This window comes from Rhea americana, unplaced genomic scaffold, assembly GCF_003343005.1.
Source record: "Rhea americana isolate MKP2758 unplaced genomic scaffold, rheAme1 scaffold_5, whole genome shotgun sequence".
Taxonomy (NCBI): domain Eukaryota; kingdom Metazoa; phylum Chordata; class Aves; order Rheiformes; family Rheidae; genus Rhea; species Rhea americana.
Window position 1 is genome coordinate 8651792 of NW_028186645.1, and position 23108 is coordinate 8674899.

General features: G+C 36.4%; 1 protein-coding gene across 3 annotated transcripts in view; it reads left to right on the forward strand.

The window, feature by feature from the left end:
• Nucleotides 1-585: 585 nt before the first annotated feature.
• Nucleotides 586-23108, forward strand: part of PTPN21 (protein tyrosine phosphatase non-receptor type 21) — a 42837-nt gene continuing 20314 nt past the window's right edge. For all 3 annotated transcript variants that reach the window (XM_085317575.1, XM_085317573.1, XM_085317574.1), the window contains exons 1-6: nt 586-1011; nt 4556-4929; nt 16270-16439; nt 19157-19254; nt 21933-22003; nt 22528-22598. In XM_085317575.1, the coding sequence (XP_085173701.1) occupies nt 4750-4929; nt 16270-16439; nt 19157-19254; nt 21933-22003; nt 22528-22598 (590 nt within the window). In that variant the 5' untranslated portion in view covers nt 586-1011; nt 4556-4749. The remainder of the gene's footprint in view (nt 1012-4555; nt 4930-16269; nt 16440-19156; nt 19255-21932; nt 22004-22527; nt 22599-23108) is intronic.

The window sequence follows — 23108 nt, forward strand, 5'->3', positions numbered from 1 at the left end:
CTCCATATATTTGTGGGACTGGAATGTAGCCTTTATATGATCTTTGCATTGAAGTTTTATTTATAATATGCACGTAATGCCTCATAAGACAGTTCTTATTAATAACAATTTATACCAGTGCCTTTGGCAGCCTTATGTGTTTATGAGCAAGGGCTGAAAGATTAGTCTTTAGTCTGCATTTTATTGCGGTGTATTTCTAACAGATGAAACTTTGTGAGGAATTTTGCTTTTAGCTGTAGACAAAAAACGTACGTGCAGAGGCCATTTAGTACAGCATACACTGATTAAATCCTGAAAATATTTCCAAGCTGTATAAAAATAAGACCAACAGATTTTTTTAAGAGACTTGCTTTAATTGGAAAGCTTAAAATAAATGATCATATGATTAAAAAAGCAAGGATTGCCTGCTATTTGTTGTAGCCCCTATTTCTGTAACGCCCCTGTAGCCAGAGAAGCAGCTGTTCATTGCTGACATTCTCCCTGCCAGGCATTCCAACTCTCTGAGGTAATGRGCTACAAGCATACGGGCCTTCGCTTTAATTCTTTCAGCGTATCCTTCCGCATGGATAGAGCGAGGGGAACGCCTCCAGGAAAAGAAATTAAATGCACACACGCAGCCACACAGAGACATGCAATTTGAAAATATTCCAGAGAACGCGTTTTGTAGTCTTGCAGTGCAGCATCACGTGAAAGAGGCTGCCTGAAGAGCTGGCTGGCACAGGTTTATTTTGCTGTAATATTTTCTTCCACCCCCAGCTCTTCACCCAGTGGAATGATATCCAGAGCAAGTTTTTTGAGACAGGAAGTGAGGAATGTTTTCACTATGAGTGATCTCAGAAGAAGGTGGGTTTGCCGAGATAGCAGCTGTTTGGTACAAGAGGAGCACAATAAGTCAGTTTGCAAGGAATACAGATGAGAAGGCTCCAGGAGAACAACTCTCRGCACGCTGTGGGGGTTTCTCAGCTACACGTATGTGAAAGGAGACCCAGTGTCTTTGGATCGCTGCAAAAGGTAATGGGAAYACAGCAGGCACAGTATAAAAAAAAATAGCGGGTGATCTTTTCTGCTGTGTACTTTAAGATGGAAGAGTTTCAAGCATTTACAGTTTGAAAGGTAAAGGCTGTAGAGCGCTCTGCATCTTTGTTTCTGGAGGTAGGGGAAGTTCGGTATGTGCTCTCTCTTAGTCCAAGAGTCATGTCAAATATTAACTGGTAAAACTAGAGGAGGGTGGAGTATTCTGATTTTTGGGCTTTCCAGATATCTCTGAAATAAATGTATGTATTTTAAGCATTTGAAATAATAGGAACTCTATTTCACCTTCATGTATTGCAGTTTTATTCTGCAGGCTGTCATTCATGCAAATTGCGTTTAAAATCTTTGTGGAGTAAAATACTAATTATTGGGAGAAGAGGGAGTGTAGGTAAAGAGGAAAGATACCAGTAATTGTTTCAGTCACATCCATGTTGCTGAAATTCTAATATAATAGTTTTTAATTTATATGTTTATGTTGAAATATAAATGTACGAAGTTTGACCACTGAAGACATTTTTAACTGTTGGATGAAAATTCCTGGCCTGCTAAAAAAGGCTTGTTATTTTAGAGACAGTCAGTTTGTAACTCCTGGCAGTTTAGTATTGTTCACTTTTGCTGAAGTTGCTTCATAACAGTGCAGATGTGTACTAATTTAAAATAATGCACGAGACAAATATGAAAGCAGCTAGCACTGCAAAATGACAGCTGCTGAATAAAATACATATGTAAATATGAATATGTACAAAAACTGCACTGTTTGTAAGAATTATGCACGGCTAGCTATAAAAGTTATTGAATGATACCTCACTACTATTCCCCAAACTTTCCTTTATTCTACAGTATTAATGTATTTTATTATGTATCAGGAATTAGATTTTATAAGTTGCTCTTTTGCGACATGGACAGCAAGTTGCAGTTACTTAAATTTTCCTTGTAGTATGTGTGTTTCAGAAGTAATGAAAATTGCTTAATACACATACTGACTTAAAATGAAATTGTTTAGGACAATCAGTATAGCAATATATGCAAACAGGAGAACATAACCTTAAGAATGCTCCTGGCACTTTTTGAAAATTCAGATTTAAACTTCCTTCYTACGTCTGCATTTATACCTATGTGCGTAGAGAAACAATTAAGGTTTGAGATTCACAAGCGATCTAATGCTGACATTTGGCAATTTCACCTGTCAAGTCTGCCCCCGTTAATGAATTTTTTCCATGCTCTTTGCATACTTTGTAATGGTCTCATGGGGACCTAACACTTTGAAAGTCTTACATGTTGAATGCTCTACATAAAAAGAGATTAAAAGCAGCACTGTGCTCCTGACTGCAGTTTTCAGGTTGTTTTCTCTCATAACTGTAGTGACAAAGAAAAAGCGCATAACTGTGCACATAAGGTGTTGGAAAACAGTTCTCGGGAAGTGAGCTAAGGTCAGTCAGCCAAAAGTTTCACTGCCAGGAATAAACCCAGTGCGAGATTCTGCTGGGAGTGGGCAGGAAACTGAAAGCTTCTGTCTGTAGAGCATTCCCTGCATGCTGCTCTTAGGGGTAGGATTTGGAGGATCAACATGCAAAGTAATAAAAAAGGAGACCCTGCATATCCCTAATTTTTTCAGGGAAACCTGTTGCTATCAGTTGTTATTTACTCTGCAGTTGCACTCAGAAAAATCTTAGCTGTTTAGATCAAGCTTTTTTTTTTTTTTTTTTCCTTTCCCTTGCTGATTCAATCTGTAGTAAGTAATGCTTAAGATTTTGAATGATATCTGCTGGGGGAAGAGAAATGAGGGTTGTGTGGAATGGCAGAGCTGCTTCCAGATTATTAGAAGCGTGGACATGAAATGTGCTTATGGCTAGTCTTTGAAGTAGGGCTACAAAGATGTCACTGAGGGRAAATGCCATGCTGCCTCCTCTTTCTCCATATTTAGGCCTTAAGCCTCTTTGTGCTTCTCTTAGTCCTTGCCATGATGCTTAAAAGAAGGCACCATGGAGTCCAGTAGGAGAATTTCAATCCAAAGAGTTTGCTTGTGTCAGTGATACTAATTTATGGGTATGTGCATATGTACAAGTTGTATGGGACAATTTTTTATATATGTATACCTATGAGATAAAGAACAAATGTGCTGGGAATTCTAGTTCTTCTGATTTTCCTGCCTCCCACAAATGAATATATTAATGTTATTGCTATCTGATAGTTACAAGACTCTCCAGAAATCAATTTATATTTTTTAAAACAGACTTCTAATGCATACCAGCCTGTAAAGAAATGGATTTTAAGGGGCTGTCGTGCCGCCGCTAGAGGTCCCAAGGCAGAACTAGGCATGCAAACAAGAACTGAGAAAAAAAGGAGGAAAAAAAAAAGGGTGGTGGTGGTTTTCCCCGGGGTGGTGCTTGCCCGGCGCTCGGCTCCCTGAGGCGGCAGGAGCCTTTCCGGCGGCGCAGGGCAGGGCCGGGCCGGGCAGGGCAGGGCAGCGCAGCGGCTCCCCTGCGCCGCGGAGCGGAGCGGAGCAGCGCGGAGCAGCGCGGCGCGGCGCGGCGGCCCCGCGGCGCCTCCGCGTCCCCTGCACCGTGAGCCCCGGGGCTGAGCCCGCTCAGGGTGGTGCTTCTGGGAGAGGCCTGTTAACGCAGTGCGCTCATTTTGCGCGTTCTACTGAAAATCAGAAATAGCGAGATTGAGAAATAGCGAGAGATTTCTTAAGCAAGGTGAGAAACCCCTGGAAATGGGAGCGAGACTAAGTTTATGCCTTAGGGGGCTGGCAGGAGAGGAGGTGTGAGGGTGTTTGCAGAAGGGGGGGAGTGGGCGGCTGCTCTTGGAGTAATCGTGCTTTTCAGGGAAAAGTTAGAACAAAAATTGTTCATCAGTTTACTCTGCTGGTGAGGGCAATATTGTACAAAACATTGTACAGCAGYTTAGCATAGGAAATGAACTAGCTGTAATTCATGAAAAATTAAAGGAATTGGATTTTAATTGACTGCTAGGAAACAGTTAAGATGTGAGGTTTTAATGCCTCTCTTCCTGCTCCTGACACTCTCTCTCCGCACTTCTATTTTTTTTCCTGTTTTTCCCCGTTCTGTAAGGCTTGGGTTTGTATTTAATCCRAGATAGAGTGGCTGAGATTGCACACGGCTCTGGAAATGATTCTGGATTGATAGTCTTATTCTTAAAGAAAATAGTTTTGCTCACAAATGCATGGGTTTCCTGGAAGTCTTTCATTTAAAAAATGATTCAGTTTAGAAATACTTACTATTTTTAAGGCACTTCAGCCACATTTGATTCAGGCTTTATTTTTCAGTTGCAGATGAATAAAATTAACCTGCCAAAAACTCATGGTGTCTGTGGAAAAAACAGAAACTCTGGTGCATATCTAATTATTTGAACGAGTAATAGCTGTGTGTTTTGGAGAAGCAGACTGTTTGGATTTAGAAAAAAATATATTGTTYATATGTAGTCTTCCTATGCTTCATTACCCTTTCAGTCAGATTGCTTCTGATTCTTGTATATTCTCTCTCTCTTTGTTCCATATTAGAATTCCAGTGGATGCCCCTTCTACTTCTATCTTGGTGGAAAACTTGCTTGTCTTTAATGGATACTGCTGCTGCTGGTTGATCTTTGGAGACCCCCCCAGCTCCTTACTATTTGAGAAGAGGCAGCTACTTATCCTTCCTCATCCCCCCAGTGGTGGTACCTTTTCACCACTAACCACCTCCGTGGAAAAAGGAGATGCCTCTACCTTTTGGATTAAAATTGAAACGAACTCGACGTTACACGGTATCCAGCAAGAGCTGCTTGGTGGCTCGTATCCAGCTGCTCAACAATGAATTTGTGGAGTTCACACTATCTGTGGAAAGCACGGGCCAGGAAAGTCTGGAAGCYGTGGCTCAGAGGCTTGAATTGCGGGAGGTAAGCAAATTGTCAAATGAAGCGTGGCTTTGTCTCTGGTAGTAGATTATACATCTAGTACATCCCTACCATTTTGGGCCATCAGTTTATTTGCTGGAACAGCTACCCAGTGTTTCACTTGCGTCTTTGTGTTCTGGTTGTGAGGGACACTTGGATTCCAAAACAGTCACAAAACTTAAGTTACAGAGTTGGAGAATACCAAAGGGAATGACATACRAGAAGAGACAGCAAGAAGAAGCTTAGTATGACGACCAAAGCAACATTTGTGATTGTTTTTTAAACCTCACAATGCTATAAATGTTTTAATGTACTTTAAAAAAAATTCTCACCCAAGCAATGCAGATTAAGAAYTACGGAAAGATTTGATATAACTTTTAACTTAGGATATACTCATTTTTTTCCTTCAGAAAGCTACTCTCCTTTAAGAAAGTGTTATTTGTGTGTATGAATTTTTGATGAATTAATGCTGAGAAAAGAACCTAAAGCACAAAGTGTGATACATGTACCAGTTACCAACTATTTGCATTGCTTGTTCAAATACCACAAATTTGCAGACAGTATCTTTGAGCAAGCATTTAGTCATGGCTGGCCTCTTGGAGACGCATGGTTTGTAATGGCTGCATCTGTATGACTCCCCCCCCCTCCCCCCCAAGAAAAAAAATAATTTAGTGGACATTTTTGCAACTGAAGTTTCCTCTTCTCCCACGCATTTGGCATTTATTCATTGAGTCCCCTCTGTCAAATAAATTAGTTCTGAAATGTTGAACTGTAGAAATCTACATAGATTATCAAAATATGAGCAAACATCATTCTTTTACAATTTTGTTGAATACAGAGGTGGATTTGGTTATAGTGGTTGAATACTCTTGATCCTSTGTAAACTGTCATTTCCTACCAGAGTTTCAAACAGTTTAATTCACTGTATAGTCATTCAACTGTTTGTGACAGCATTTACAGGTTTTAGGGGGCAACTGAGAGACAGAACTGGTAATAAAAGAATATGTTGGCTAATATCATAGTTAAGAAAAAGATGCTTTTYCTCTATTATGTGGTGTACTGCATAATGATGTTTTGAATACAAGATTCAAGTACGGGGTGAAAACCCGGATATTAGATAACCAAAACAGAAGACAGATCATAGAAAATAATCTTTCATTAATAACTTTGATTTTTGGAACTGTTATATCTTCATTGTCAAGCAGTGGCAACTGCTTACAGCTTTGCTCAAATTTGAACAAACATTTTTGGCCCAGTCCTGCAACCATGTAGTACTGCCCAAAGTATTAATTATTGTAGGATTTCTCAATAGAAGATGATGCATACAGCCAGTTGTTTTTAGAAATACTTTTTTTCTTTATGGATAAAGAAATGAATAAATAAATGAAAAAGAGATGAATCCATTCTTCTGTAAGTGCTTGGTTACTGTGTTTGCTTTTACCTCACTGTAATGGCTAGTAGGTGGTCCAAATATTCTTTAACTGACAGCTATTTTGGAAGAAAGCGATTTTGTAGAGCCAATATGACTTCATTCATTTTTGTTCTTTCTAGCAAAGCAAGTCTAATTATTCTCATGACCTGAACATACACTTTATATCAACACACATCAGATATCATAAATTTATGATTCAGCTATTGTTTTATTTGAATGGATTTTGTCAGTTTAATCTACCTACTTTCAGATGTCAGTGCTAAGTCAACAGTAGGTAAAGGATTTATTTATTTGGTTTATTTAATGTAATTGTTTTGGTTTGCAAAAGTCRGAGGCTCTGTCTTCCTGAGTGATGRCCTCTAGCTTTTATCTAGCTATTTGTGAAGTGTTGAAGTTGCAGTTTTTCAGCTACTTTTCATTTTCTCTTTCTTTGGAGCTGCTCCTAAAATCTTGAAGAAGAAGAAGAAAAAAAAGAGGCAATTCCCTCAATTAGGAGTCATATATCAGACTAAGGGAGTTGACAGTATACTATTGAACTTTGAGCAGATTCCTTCGGTCATGCATTCTTGCATGGATTATTTTGGCAGGAATATGTGTTGCAATAAAAGGGAATGGAAAATAGGGATATAAATTACTTGCCAGAGCTTGCCTTCAGAAAATGTTGTTTTGCCTTTAAATAGTCATTTTTGCCAAGCAGATACTGGATCATTCCTGACTGCTTGCTGAGTACAAAGTTTTGGGGAAGAAAAATTTGCTCAGTATGTTGCTTATATCTTCCAAGAGCAACATTAGTCTTTGAAACTAGGAAATACTAAGTATTTTCTGTAAGATGCTGCATAAACTAGATGCATGTGGATTGAAAGTGTTAAACATTGTGAAAGTATGACTGTTTATTTGAGTGCTGAGATTTAACTCAGTTTTGAAAACTGAAGCATCCATTTCTGATTGCTGTATATGGGACAGGCAGTTATGACATTTCACATGCAACTTTAGGAAAGTTTGCAGGAGGCATAAGCTGAATCTCTACTTTTGTAAAAATTATAACATAGAATGGTAACAATTTATAAATGTTTGATTCTGTGGAGTAGGTTGTAATTTCTGAATTTGGACAGTGACAGAATAGCTTATTTCTAATGCTGTGCTRTCTTTCAAGATGTTTGTTGTAACAGATACTGCTTTATTTAAAAGAACAGTCTCTGAGTTGTGACCAGACAGTAGTTTTGAATTTGGTTTTCCAATTAATGTCTCTCAAATTCCAAAGTGTATTGTATATTAATATGGACGTATAGTTAGGGTTCAGAAGGACTAAATATGTTTGTTACTAGGTGGTAAACTTTACAAAAAAGTAAAATGAATGCATTAAAATAAGAAGAATATCCTCTGGTATTCCCAGAATGTGACTCATCAGCAATGGGTATGTAATCCAGCTCTCTTAAACTGAGAAACTGGGGAAAGAAGCCAAGGGAGGGAGAGAACATATTTTATTTACCCTTCATAGCACAGCCTGTCTTTTATCCTGTGAAAGACATATAACCAAATTTGATTTATGGGAAAARCTGTATTTATTGCAAAAGTAGTATGTTCTGGTATTGCAAGTTTTGAAAAAATGCTGAGAGCTGTGGTTGTTAACTAGCTTGGAAAAAGTATGTGTGACACTGCACATCTTGCATCTAGGGCGTGGGTATACAAATCAGATACTTGAAAATACAGAAATGTTTTAAATGTTACCACTGCTGGATATACCTAGGGTGTTTGGCAGGAGATGTTAAGGCTGACTTGCCTCTCTCCTTGGATCTCCTTTTATTTCTATTTTTTTACAATACTTCTTTACCAAAGTGAGAGGCAAATTTTGCTACTTCTCTGTAAAAGTGGAGTCTGACTTCATTTCAGATGTATGGTGGAGAGTTGGCGCCAACTGCAACRGTTAATGGTATGAAAAAGGAGTGAGAACTTTTGTGAAGAGGATCAGCGTGGTATATATGGGGATTCATGTGTTTGTTTTGGACATGAACCCAAAAGAAAGGATCAAGGTTGTCCAGGAGCTATGCTTCAGAAATACTTGGAACTGTTCTGTAAAACTGAAATCTAAAGTAACACCTCTGCCTTGGAGGAAATGCATTCAAATTCAGTGTAGTGGCTTATTAAATGTGTGTTTACATAGGTAGAGAGTGTTTTAAAATAAGAAAAAAATTATGATGCAACTGAAATGCAACCATAAATACTCTTAAAAGAAGTATCTATATTGGTAAACCCATTGACTGGCAAATAAAAGTTGGGTCAAGCCATGTCAGAGGGGTCACTAACATAATATGTTTATACCTTATATCAAAGTCTGACAAAGACTTTGCTAATGCTTAGAGAAATAACAGAAGCAGTGCTGATAATTGAACTGTTAGAGCTCCTTCTCTGAACCTAATTTTACATAAAAAATAGGAGACAAGAAGTTTATCAGGAAGAAATACATGTGAAAACACAAACCTTCAATGTATTTAATCCCATTAATTTAAAAGATATTACTTTCCCGGAAAACAAATTTGATACTATCTAAAGCATATATTAATTTCAAGTGTGTTGTAATAATAATTTAGGAGCCAGAATAGATTGAACAGAGCAAGCAGTCAGAGTGCTAAAAATCAGTGGTTGCCTTAAATGCAATTATTGTAGTTCTTCCTTTTCCTGAAGAAAAAAAAATTATTCGGGTGCAAGATTTGTACTCAGCTGCTTGTTTATTACACTGAGCAGCACAAATTAAGATTTTTCTTTGAAAGCATTAGTGGCAATTAGGAAGCCTTGCCCTCAAGTTCTTTAGCTTTTTATAAAGTTAGGTGAGATTCTGAAAATACCATTTAGTTGTATTTTTTCACTGTCACTATGTCAATGTATTGCTGTATAGTTTTATCCTAATGTTTAAAAAGTTTTTTTTTAAGCAAGTACATTAGTTTATTGTTGAGTATTTTTAGACTACTTTGAATATTTTTGCTTTTTTCGGTTATAAAGCAGTCAGAGAATTTCAGAATATGGCAAATTGGAATGTGACTCTTTCTTCAATGTAATTTCTGTGCAAGATGAGAGTCAAAGGGAGATACATGAGTCCTTTCTGCAGCCTTGGACAGTGGTGGGAGAAAGTAACATAGTTCAGAAAAAAAAATGCATTTCTTGGACATGCTTATTGATAGCTGACCTGGTTTTGCAAGATACCRAAATGTGGGATATAATGTTTTGATGAGTTATATGCAATGTATGCACTGTGAATGTATTGATCTTTTAGCTTGTGTTTTGTCTCCTCCTTACATCCTCCTTACTGACAAGTAACTCCAAATCTACCTTGCCTCTCAGAAGAAAAAGAGTTAGCCAAGAACTTTGAAGAGGAGCAAAACAGAGTATGTTGTGATTCATGCAGTGTTTTAATTTTAATAAATTAGAACAAATCAAATTTCCTTGCAAAGTATTGATTTTATTATTATTTCTTTGTCCTRCAGCTTCGCTTTAAACTATAATTAGTAACAGCTTTGTTAAAGTAGTGTTTGTGAAAACTTTAGTGGAGTATTTAGGAGAAAGTCATTGAGGAACTGGAAAGGAGGTTTACATTATGAAAGGATTGAGACTTGAGATTGACTTCTCCCCCTAGTCATTTAGTTACTTTGCTGAATATTTTCTACAGACTGCTAGAGTTGRCATTCTTTTCACTACAAAAACAACAACAAAAATGAGTCAGATTAGTATAAGTGCTCTAAAATGAGGAGATTTTACTGAGRTTAGTTAACTGTCCTCCTCTTTCTGCAGGAAAAATTGGTGATGGTATTATGTGGAGGAATGCAACTTTATCCTCAATGGCTGATACACACCAAGACTTACAGGTTCCTCTCTCTCCAGAGTTTGAAAAGTCCTGGCCAGTCTGTCTGACCAGGCTGTCTGTTGTGGTAAGAGTGGAGTTTCTGGAGATTTTTCTGGGCCTTTGTCTTCCTTCCTTAGTTCTTGTCATTAGATAYAGAATAAAGCTTTCATGTAGTATCTGGTGGTATAGATAGTATGAGATTGACACAGTTCTCCTGAGTGGTTATTTTTCATTTTTCATTCACCTCTTACCTGATTGAGGTCTTTAGGTCCAATTGCAGTACATGTGTTCAATACTGAGAAAGTGTTTTCAACACCCAGGGAAGTCTTATGGCTTGGTTTATTTCTAGGTACCCGTAAAAAAGAAGAAAAATTTGAAAAAAATAATCTGATTGCATTCTTGTGTAAGCTGGTTATTTTATTTTATTTTTTTTAATTCCTCATTTCACCTTCTAGAATCATTACCCAAGTCATTGTACCCTTGAGGCAGATAGCAGATTACCTTGCTCAGAAGGCACCAAATTAACGGTTGGAAAAGAGTTTTCTTTTCCAGTCTATTTGTAGCCTATTAAGCATTCYGTATGATTATATGATATGGATATGGAAGTTAGCTGGGAAGTATAAAAGTATGTATATAATTCATACACTTTGAACACTGCTATGCCTCAAGGGAATGCTTGATAAAGTCTGTTTGTCCTCCAGCTCCCCAGAAGGTGGTGGTGGGGTTCTTAGTCTGCATATCTGCAGAGACTGATTTAAAAAAAATAGCAGTAGTAGGGTTTTCTTGATAGCTAGGGAACACATTTACATTTGTCATTTGAATTTCTTTTCTAGATAGCAAAAATTGTGTCTARAGTAGACCTTGAGATACTTTTTTAAAACATATTTTTATTGTGCTAATTAGAATACTCAACCTGTATAAATATTTTAGAGCCAAAGTGGAGTTATGCTAGGGATGATCCACTGTAAGGAAAATAAAATGAAAAGTAGCAGCTAATTATAGCTAATTATTACAAGCAGGTTATTACAAGGAAAAGGGACCATGTTACTGATTTCCATTTCAAGTTGTAAAACAAATGAAGAATAGCAGAATATGATCAATAGATGTGGAAACTGATGAGACTCTTAAGATTTAAAGCTCTATGTTTATATGGATTCTTAAGAGATAACACATAATTAGAAAAAAAAGCATTCTTTCATTTGCATCCAGTACATTTTCAGTAGGATGTTTCTCTTTGTCACCCCTCATTCAGTAATGACATAGAATCATATAATAACTTGGAGTAGAATGGACCTTTGGGAGTCATCTRATTGCAGCCCAGAGGAGGCTCAGAGGAGGGCCAGCTTGAGGGCCAGTTGAGCTTTGAATATCTCCAAGGATGGAGACTGTACAACTTCTTTGCATTACCTGCTCCGTTGCTGGCATTTTTCCTGGCCTAACTGGAATTTCCCCTCCTGYAAGTTGTGCCCACTGCTTCTTATCCTTTCAGTGTGCACTTCCAAGAGGAGTCTCTCCATCTTCTCTATACCCTGCCTTTAGGGCATTGAAGACAACAATATAATTTCAACTTAGTCTCTTCTTAAGACTGAGGATTTCTTAAGACTGAAAAATGGCCACTCTCTGATTCTCACTGTATATCATTCAAAAATATACAGTAAATAGTCTCCTGCAGTAAGGTAGTTCTGTGCTGCTCATACTGAACTGCTCTGTTTAGCTTATGAAGTCTGATTGACATAATAGACGTCAATGAGACATCTACTGAGATGAGACAGTGAGAGTGGTGGAGAACATCTCTCCCCTCCCACAACCCATGGGTCTTGTGAGCTGTAATACTGTGTTGGGCTTTTGTTATTTTTGCGCTCTTGACAGCTTTTGGAGTCTTATACAAAATCCTTATTGTTTCTCTCTGTAATGGCAGAGAGAAACTAGATAGCAAGTAACTGTTGAAATTAGAAATTCTTTTTATTTATACTTGAATTTCTTCAAAGGGGTTAGGTGATGAATAAATCACTAAAATAAACAAACCTCAAAATAGTGTTAAGAGTAACAGCTTAACATATTTTAAGAGTTATGTCATGACATATTTTTTTAGAATTGGGTGGTGTCCTGTACTGCTAATAATAAAATGCTTTAGCAATGAATAARAATTGATTCTATTTTAATCAGTGCAAATATTTCAGGGTGCATAAGCTCCTCTAAAACTCACGGGGTCAAATTCTGCCCTTGAAGTCAAGGGAAAGGTTTGCATACAAGTCAGAAGGCAGGCTTTGCTCCAYGCTGTTTTGTTTGGCTTTTATTTAATTTATTTTTGATAGTTCAAATTGGCAGCATTTGTAAGAGAAAATACCAAGTCAGAAACATTTTGTTGAAAGGTGTGCTGGATTACAGATAGTATTTTAAAATATGAAAATATTTTTATTAATCTATATTGCCAGTAACAACTCAGTTCTATGCTTAGATAAGAAGAAGTGATCTGTGTTTTAACAAAACTAACTGGTGTGTATGATCATCGTCTCTTAAGAACAGGTTGTGTGTTCAGTTTAGACTTAAGGGTATATAGTCAGAGGTATCTGTTCAGAGAGTTTGCAACACTTGTCTAGTCTATATTCTTTCTCCCTTCTTTTATGTTACAGATCTTTGGATTTTTGAGCCTTAAGTAGATTTCCCTGAACTTGCAGATGAAAGTTGTTCAAATGGTTCCTTGGAGATTTTCCCATCCATGTTTAGTTGGTTTCCAAAAGTGTTTGCATTATAATGGTCTTTCAATTTTAATAATATGCTTCTATGGCTCTGTAGCTATTACCATTAGCTTTCACGAGCTCACCTTGGTCTCTGTTGTGGGTTGCTCACACAACCTGGGGCTGATGTGGTTGACCTGTTGGGCAGCTGGGCTTGGCAAGCACTAGGCTTTCTGGTTTTGAGCTCTTCATAGCAAGTGTGATAAAGCTTATAGCATATAGCTAAACTTTGACAGAGTATTATGTTTATTTGCTAGTTTACTTACTCTCTTGCTTTATGTATAAATTACATTTTCAAAAAAGCAAGCCTGGTTGGAGAACACATGAATGTGCTACCTTAACATATAGAAGTTACTAAAATGTCAGAATTACTGTCTTATTTTGGCTCCTGTGAATTGTGATTAACATGGTCTTGTAACAGAAGACAAAGGTACTGTTTTTTGCATGCATTCCTTTCCTCATTTAGTGTGAAGGATGGATTGTGATAGATAATCATTTGATACGTTTTACCTTTTTGCAGTGTATGATGTTGCAGTGAATGTAATACTCAATGGAGTTTCTGTATTGTTGTAATCCTTAACATCTTAAGGAATCTTAAGATACTGTCTTCTCAATATCCTTAGGGGTGATGGAGGATACTGCATTCTATATGTTATGATTAGGGATTGAAATATAGGAATAAAAACCTACATTACTAAGGTATCAGCCGGTCTTGTGTGCCTGAATTGAGAAATTTAGCTCCTATTTTTAAGAAAACCGCATTTTTATAGTATTTGTGTTCATATTCCTTTTGACCTCTTGTAGCTGGAAGTATTTATTGCTTCTTAAACCTGACTCTTTGKTTTCATACTCAAAAGTGAAGAACACAGTGTCCGCTTGGGGCAACTTTGATTTGTAGGATTTGCTTTACAAGAGAGTCGTTTATGACATTGGGATAGAATCTGTTCCTCTGTAGTGATTTTTAAACTCTTCTAACCATGAGATCCTTTCTCATATATCAGCATTTTGCCTTCTGCTGCAGACATCATTCACTAAGAAAAAAAAATTATTTTTTTTAGTAATCCCCTGTTCTAATTTAATTTTTGGATTACAGTTCATCTTTGTACTGAATATGACTGGTATTGTCTTAGAGTTTGCAGAAAGGATCTCAATTAAGGTTGCATGGGCAGCCTTCATTCTAACATTTTTTATTTTCTGCATATAGATTTGTAGTTGGACTGTGAAGATAATTTTTAAAGATTTTTTTTAAGCATTGAGAAAACAAAAATAATTTAAAACTATATTGATGCTTAACTAGAGAAGGACAAAGTACATTTTGCCAGTAGATTCCGGAAGTATTTACTAAATGTCAAAGGAATGTTAAACTGTAGAATTGGCTCTAATTTCCCAGTTTCTGGTGTAAAATAGATACTATTCTGAATTTAATGCTACATGTTGGCTTTTGTGTCCCAAATTTCTTAATGATCCCTGCTGGTACAGAGAACTGACTTCACTGTTGTCCTTGAAGTCTGGGATGCAAAATACTTACCATGCTGTGGTTATAGTACATCCTTGGTCTAGTCAGCCTGTCCCAGGTGTAAGGGGATGGAGTGAATCACCTGAGGATGGGCTCTTCAACACTTCTAGACTATAAACTAGGAAGATATATGGGAATTTTCAGACATTTGTAATAGGCTATTTTCRCAGGATTAGAAAGTACTGAAATAGCCTTTCCCTATCACCAACCACAGCTTCTGAGTATGATACTAGGAAATATTTTATCTGTTGGAGAGASAGTTTTTTCACATCCAATTCACAGACATTACTGAAGTAAAAAAATCATGATGAAGATTCTTTTGTTTTATAAACCTTCATCCGTAATATCTTTATTTTCTATAAATTAAAAATATCTGAAAATATATTACTGAAATAAAAATGTTGGACTAAAGGTGTTGGTATTTGTACTACCTAAAATAGCCTATGCATAGCAATTACTTAGAGAATTTCCATATAAATGGCTGCACACATAGTTGGTGCTTCATAACATTCCTTTATCTCCCTGTCTTAATTTAAAATCTTCTAATTATAGTTTCTCATTTTGCTATGATAATGACATCAATATTTTCCAGTCCACCTGTGTTTGACAGACTGGAATTGAATGAAGTGCTGCAGGAGCCAACTTTAATCAATCTAAACATAGTGGAAAAACTTAAAATTGAGTGAGTGCTCTGCAGTGTGGTTTTAGAACCATATCATAGCCATAGAAAAATTCTGGACTTCTGAGGTTGAGTCCAACCTCCTTCTTAAAGTGAATTAAGTTGTCTAATCGAAGTTAGATTGTTTTGCTTAGGATGTTGTCCAAGTCAAATTTGAAAGTCTTCAGGGATGGGTATCCCTCAGCCTCTTGGGGCTTATCTGTGCATAATGATGTTATGATTTTTGTTTTCCCCTTTCTGTCTAGTCAGAGTATCTTGTGATGTGTTTTTTTGACCATTATTCTCATCCTTTTGCTCAGCATCTCTTCCAAGAATCTGGCTCTATCTTCTATATAACCCCATGTTAGGCAGTGGAAGTTGCTATCAGATTCCCACCTTCAGTCTTCGCTTCTTCAGACCGAACAAACCTAGCTGCTTGATTTTTCTTTTGTCACTGATGCAGCCATAGAAGTCATCCTGCTACCCTTCATGGCCCTTGCTAGGTTCAGCTCCAGCTGAGGTTTGGCCTGTATCTAGCCTCACATACCTGGGCAATGCTTTGTCACTTGTCCCTGTGTCCATCTCTTTTTTTGGCTCATTCTAGGCTTGCCAGTTGAGGCAAGCCAGCTTTCTTCTTTGCCTGCTCGTTTCCCYGCTCAATGAGATGAATGGGTCTTGGGCTTTACAGTTTGCCGTTGACTGACCGGCTCACCTGCTCTCCTTTGTCCTTCACCACGAAGGACCATGAAATCCTGCCCCCTGATTCCGCAGACAAGCCATAATCTGCTCTCCTGCAGTCCAGTGTCTTTATTTTATTTGCCTCCTCATTTCATGTTTTCCTGTCATGAAACGTAAATGCTTACTGCTAATATTTCTGAGTTATCCCATCAGGACAGGGACTGTTTGCTAATAAACAGTAGATGCGCTAGTATTTTAGAGATAGGACTTTACATGCATGGATTGCTTACCTGAAAGTAGTATCTGGTTTTGTTATAAATAAGATTTAATATTGGTTTCCAGTTCTCTGACTTTTCAGTCTAAAAACGTATTGCCTTAGTGTTTTAAAGCTTTTATTTCTAGGTAGCAAGACTTCTGTACAACGTATTTTCTCTAATTTTGYAATATTATTTTTTTTAATCATTGAAATGCCTCTTTCATTTTCAGATTACGTATTTCAGTCTGTGGTATTATAATAAGCAGAATCAGCGCAGATGGGTAGATTTGGACAAGCCTCTGAAAAAGCAGCTGGACAAATAYGCCTTGGAGCCAACTGTTTATTTTGGGGTAGTGTTCTATGTGCCTACTGTTTCTCAGCTTCAGCAGGAGATTACCAGGTAAGCTTCATATATGTGTATATAATTTTGCTTTTGCCATTTTAAGATGTATAGTTTACTTCAAAGTTGTCTACTTTAGGCAGAAATTATGTTCAAACTATGCCTTTGTTTCYCTTTTGACTATTTAAGATACACAAAAGCTAAGCAACAGATTAATTTTTTAAACTTTTTGTCTTGGGAACCTTTTCTCATTAATGTTTTAGACATACTTACATGATCAGACTTGTAATTCTTTTAGTGCCTTTGTGTCTTGTCTTTTATTTTTTTCTTTTTTTTTTTGTAAGAGCCATAATTTTTTATTGCTTTCTTAATTTCTGCAAATTATTGATCTGTCCATGTAGTATAGATCACTTGCAGATTTTACTGAAATATGCTTTCCTGTATTTTGTTTTCAGTACTTTCTGATATTTATTGAGCATACAGGCAAACTACTGGCTAAGCCTCAGTTTGTGATTTTTCTATTTTGCTGGATATTGAAATGGATGTTAGCTTTGATGTAATTCATCCAGTTCCACTGTTGCTTTGACAGTCTGGTGAACGTCACCCAAGTGGTGGTAACTGTGGAAGAAAAGTTAAATTGAGCATGCAAACCAGCCAGTTATTACTATATAATTCTACACTGGCTTCTTCTAAGATCTTAACTCTTATAGTTGTATTGATTTCGTTATTATTTTTAATAAACAAATTCAGAAAATGTAATTAGATTATGAATGTTTGCTATTTCAGAAATATCTTTGTTTGTTAATTAAACTATTTAAGTTGGTAACTTCAAACTGGCCCTGCTTTGAGAGGGAAGTTGGACCAGATGACTCCTCAGAGCTCTTTCCTTGCCTATATTGTTCTGTGATTACGTGACATTGTCTTTATATATTCCAGTGCTAAAATACCTTGCAAAAGACTTGCTATGAACTGTGATGTGAAAGGTTTTGATGGGAGATACGCCTCTTGGTAGACACTGTTGCTGTAGCGTATTGCTCAATGCCTAGTGACTTTAGTTTTTTTGTGTGTAATTTTTGTARTACCATTTTCTTTATGAAAACTCTAAAGTGTTGGGCTTTCAGCAGTTTTACTGAATCAAAAAATCTTTCTAGTGATCTTTGTTATATTTTAATAAAGCTGTAGTTCAGGTTCTGTGCTAGTTGATGTGCTAGGAAGCATCAGTAAGATAAATGCAGCAGCAGTAAGATAAATGTCATGCTCCATTGAGGAGTAGTTAAATCTGTTTAAAAAAAACTTTAATATTTGTTGCTGTTATTCATTAAAAGAATGTGATTTTATGTTGGAGCTTTAACAGCAATTTTGCACTGCCATGTAGAAAACAGGAATTTATGTGCCAACCTTGCCTTCAGGTCCTAGAGGGTGGTATTTGCTTTGATTTAAAATAATGAGAGTCTATATTAGTTTCAGAGTAATCTGTGGGGGTTTTTTTCATCCCTTTTCAATATAAATGAGATCAAATATATTTTAAACAGATGTTACATTTAACGCAAATCAGGAAATGTAAGAGTTATAGGCAAAGGAAATGGTCTTAATGTTATCATGAGGTAGTGCCGTGAATCTTTTGTCCRTTTATCTACTTTTAATAGCTATTCTATGGAAAGGATTTAGGATCTACTGCTTGACTAGGACAAATTTTCTTTTCTCAAATGCTTGGGTATGCTGTGGCTTTTTTTTTCTTTCTCATTTTTTTCAGGCCAAGGTTTAGTGCCAGTTATGTTTGTGTATTTTGTATGAGGATGTTATCTGTTGCCATGTGACATACTGCTTTTTTGTAGTAGATCCAGGCAGATTCTAAACAATATGTCTATAAGACGCTGTATTTAATACACTAGTGAAAGAAGAAAGCTTTTATTCAACCTCCAGTGATCAAAACTTCTGTGGAGTTAGTAAACTTTTCTAACTGTTGAAGTGAATTGAAGCACATGCTTTGATGCTTTCAATATTGAAACCTTTTATCACAAGAATTAACCTACAGCATGAGGAAGTTTTTTTTTTTTAAAAAAAACAACCTCTGCACATATTTTTAAAACTGCATTTATACAAGAAAAATTTCTTTGTTGGCAATATCTGTTCAGGTGTCATTACACTTGTGAGTCTTGGGGTGTTTTGGGATATGCTATATTGACTGAGATAAGGTGTTCCGTGGATGGCTGAAGGGACAGAAGAATCAAGAAAATAGCAGTTGAGATTTTGGACAAAGGGCACTAGTAGTAGTGCTTGTCATGTACAAGAGATGACCTAGGAAAAGGGTCAGATGAAACAAGAAAAGAAACATGATGCCTTGAAAGTAAGAAGATTCTCAAAAGTTGTAATTCAGAAATGAAAGTCATTGGTGTGATTGTGGGAGAGTGCAATGTTAGATTTATTGTAAGTAATGTTGCAATATAGCAGCAGCATACCAGATTTTGTAAAGAAGAGATTATGAGGAGAGGAGAGATAAAAATAAGAAATTGATGATAGATTATATAAATCTATAGTATATTGAGTTGTGATAGAAATTGTGGAGATCCTTTGTTTGAAGAAGCAGTAGAATAGTGACAGCTATGCATAAGATAAGGGAAGAGTTAAGAAAGATTGTGAAATCATGGGCCTGAATTATGAGTAAGATTACTTTCTGCCCAGAGCAAGGAAAGTTGAGAGGCAGGACATGCAAGCATATTTGTCTGGCCTGTTGAAATTAAGATGCTAGTTTTAGCCTTTTTTTTTTTTCTATGTAGGTATCAGTATTATTTGCAATTAAAGAAAGATATCTTGGAGGGCAACATTCCTTGCACCTTGGAGCAAGCAATACATCTGGCTGGTTTAGCTGTTCAAGGTAAGCAAGGCAATTATGCCAAGTAGCTAATGTTACAGTTGGAAATTTGGTGATATATATAGATGCATGTTTTCTGTTTGTTCTAAAATAAGCACCCCTCTTCTTACTGTAATAAAAAAGGCAAGACATAGTGGCATTCAGGTATGCATTCTGTTTCTATAAAGCACATTTTTGTTTTGAATTAATAGCCTTACGAATACAATGACATTACAGTGCTGAGAGTTCAGTAGATTATGAAAGGCTTGCACATCATTCAATATATGGGCTTGGGGGACAGTGGGATATTTGGCCCGTAACTTGCTACTACACGTGTGCAACCTTCAGAGGCACACCTGGCTACCTAATGCTTCTTTCCAGGAGCTGGGTTTGAATTAGACATCTGAATTCCTTTGAAGATCAGGGGTTTAAGTCCTCTTCTTAGATCAGTTGACCTTTCATTTGTTGTCTCTGTTACTGAAGACTTCTGACGAAGTAAGAAGAAAAGATAGCCTATTTTAATAAATAGGCAAATGTGACTGTACAATAGTACTTGTATCCCCACTTTTACTCCTAAATGCCCTAACACCAAAGACAGGTTAGTTCACAAGGCTATCAACAGTTCCTGTGTTTACATCCCTATTGAAGATGCAATTCTGTAATTCCCATGAAAATGGCTTCTTTATTTTTCCCAATGAGGGTCAAATGGGGTGGAGTGTATAGACAATCACCAGTCCACAGACTGTCTGCTCTGATCATGTCCAGTGCTTCCTGCTAACATGTTTGTTTGATCTTAAATCTTGTAAAACATTAGTTCTTAATGACAACAGTTTTGTGTGTCTAAATGACAACAGCTTTGTTTTATATGTTTATATATTGCTTCACTGTGGATGCCAGTCCAATATACCTAATAGCAATTTTAAAGCTGCCTGAATCGAAAGGGATCTAAAATCATTTACAGTACATACAACTTAGCTTTTTTACCTGTTTATTTTCAATTAAATATATGTATGCTGGTAGTATTGTGTTGAAGATGATGATTATGTTTTTATGAGAATATACCTACTAATGTAGTAGGATGAATAATATTAGCCCCTTGTTTATATAGAGGTATTTTTGTTTAATTCAAACCAGGACTTAATAGTTTTCAATTGACAAAGTCTTGCTTCATTATTTTCCTGTCTTTGGACAGTATAGATGTGTCTCTGCTCAGTGAGTTGTTTATAGGAGTCTTTCAATATAATTCTCTTTCTAGATGGAAAATATTTATCCTTTAACTATTGCATTCCTCTTTCAGTCTTGTATAAGAGAACAACTGTATCTGTTGGTAACACAGTGAGAAAATAACTCAGAAGAAGCACAGCTTTTAAATTAATTCATTTTGAAATATCTTATAACTGATAGATAATTTAGTTTTAACAAATGAACAAGTAGGGACAGTTATTTGCTCTTCTGAGTGAACTGATTACTTATCTCTTCCCTATGAGTCTGATTTGTGGCTGAAATTCTGAACTAATTCTGAATTACCTCAAGTGCTATGTTAGTCTAATATGGCACAAGTTCTCCCCTTTAATAATGCATAATTCGTATATATAATAATTGGTAAGGCTTAATAAGGCTTAATTTGGTTCCTAAATGTATCTACTGTTACACTRTTACCGGTTATTAGTGATAATATAAGTAGTATGTGTATACTTGGAGATTATTTTTATATGTTTTGAAACAACTGTTCTGTACAAACTGTAGTCCGTTAAGACAGTTTCTCTTGTGAGACTGGTATATAATTTCTCTGATTTGGACAGTTTTATTTCTCTTCTTTGAAAAGCTGGCTATTTTTTTCCTGGAAACAGGCAAAGAGGCAAATTCTTTGGGATGCCTTTTGGCATGAAAGAGAATCAAAACTTTTACTTAGTCCATTCTGAGCATATTTCTGAGTCTTCTAGTTTTGACTTGCTGCATGTGTTTTGGTTCAGAGAGCCTTAGAAGGCTTGTGATGGGAAGTAGCCAGTGTCCAAGATGCTCCAGCTCTTCCTATCAAGTGTTTGAACCAAGTTGCAAGTTATAGCAGTCTCTCAGTTCCTTACTGCAAGTATGGTTGTATATAGTTAAATATCTGATGAGAGGGTAAAGAAGATGAAGCCAGACTCTTCTCAGTGGTGCTYGGGGACAGGATAAGAGGCAATGGGCATAAATTGAAAAACAGGAAATTCCATCTAAATATAATAGAAAAGTTTTTTACTGTGAGGGTGGTCAGACAGTGCAACAGCTTGCCTGAAGAAGTTGTAAAGTCTCTACCTTCTGTATTCAAAACCTGACTGGGCACAGCTCACAGCAACCAGCTGTACTTGACCTAAGCTTTGAGGAGAAGGTTAGACTACGTGATCTCCAGAGGTTCCTTCCAACCTCAGGCATTCTGTGATTCAGTGATTCAAAAATATTGAAGCTGCACTCTGTTTTATCATTTCTTCCCCTTTCCTATCCATAAGGAGTGTTACTAGTTTTTCTGAACATGCTAAAAAGGTAGGATGTGTTTCTACTGTTTCTCTTTGAAAACTTTACTGGTTGGTTTGTTCACTTGTTTTACTTTCAGATCATAGTCCTATAGGATGGAGATTTGCTACTCAGAGATCCTGCTGTTATTAATCATGTATTGAAACATTTTGTTACAAATGTCTGAATCCAAGGCTTTTTTTAATTTTTAGCTGATTTTGGAGACTATGATCAGTATGAATCTCAGGAGTTTCTACAAAGATTTGCCTTGTTTCCAGTGGTGGTAAGTATTTTCTTCAACTTCTCTGATATTACTGAACAAAAGTAAGTTGCAATCTGAAGACCCCTCCCATCTTCTTAAGTCAAATATCAGATTGACAAATGCAAGCGATTATTAAAATCCATGTTATCCATTCTAGCTTACTGCTCCTCAAATTATCAAATTTAAGAAARATTTTCTCTGAGACTGAAGTGAGATATAACGCCTTATATTGTGTAGAAGCAAAGACATTGCAAGATTTTTGAATTTTCTTATGTATTATAAAGAAAAGAAGGTTGGAATGCAAATGAGATAGTGAGTGGAACCACTACATGACTGATGTTTGTGCTTTTTGGTTTTGTTTGTATGAAGAAGGTAGATGCGTTTTTTCTTCTTTTCTTTTATAAATTTAATATTACTTCATTTACAGCATCCCAGCCTAGAGTGGAGGGCTGCTTCCTCTATGTACAGATACTGTAACTGGGTTATTTTGTAGATTTTTTTTCTTTTTTTTGTAATTCATTCTATAAATGTTATCTTACCTTAAGGACTGGCTACAAGAAGAAAAAATATTGGAAGAAGCAACACAGAAAGTTGCCTTGCTACATCAAAAGTACAGGTACCTTTCTAAAATGCTTTATTGCGTATTGATTTATTGCCTATTTTTGACATGATTGCTTTAATAGCTCAGGAAGTTGGGAATCTCAAAAGGCAGTTGGACTAATTTTGCCTGCTATCTAAATGAGTTTTGCACTGATACAGCTTCATTAATATGAAGTAGTGTTTTTGCTGAGTGAAAGTACAGGGATAAGCAGAACTAATGACTTTTTAGAATAAATGAAAGAATAGTGCTTGAAAATTAGGAATATGGGACACTACTAGATACTGTGACTTTGCCTGTATAATGTTTCTAACATTTGTTTACAATTTGATTTTGTTACCCCAGTAAGGATGTTTCTTGTAAAACAACATTGGCAGGTGCTGGGTRCTCTAGAAATGTAGAGACAACCATGCCAGAATGATTATGATCTAAGTAAAAGGCAGCTAAAATACAGTAGTCCAAGAAAGTTAGAGGAAAGTTAAAGTTAAGTTTTCTATTGTCACATAATTGGTGAGTAGTGTTTGTGAC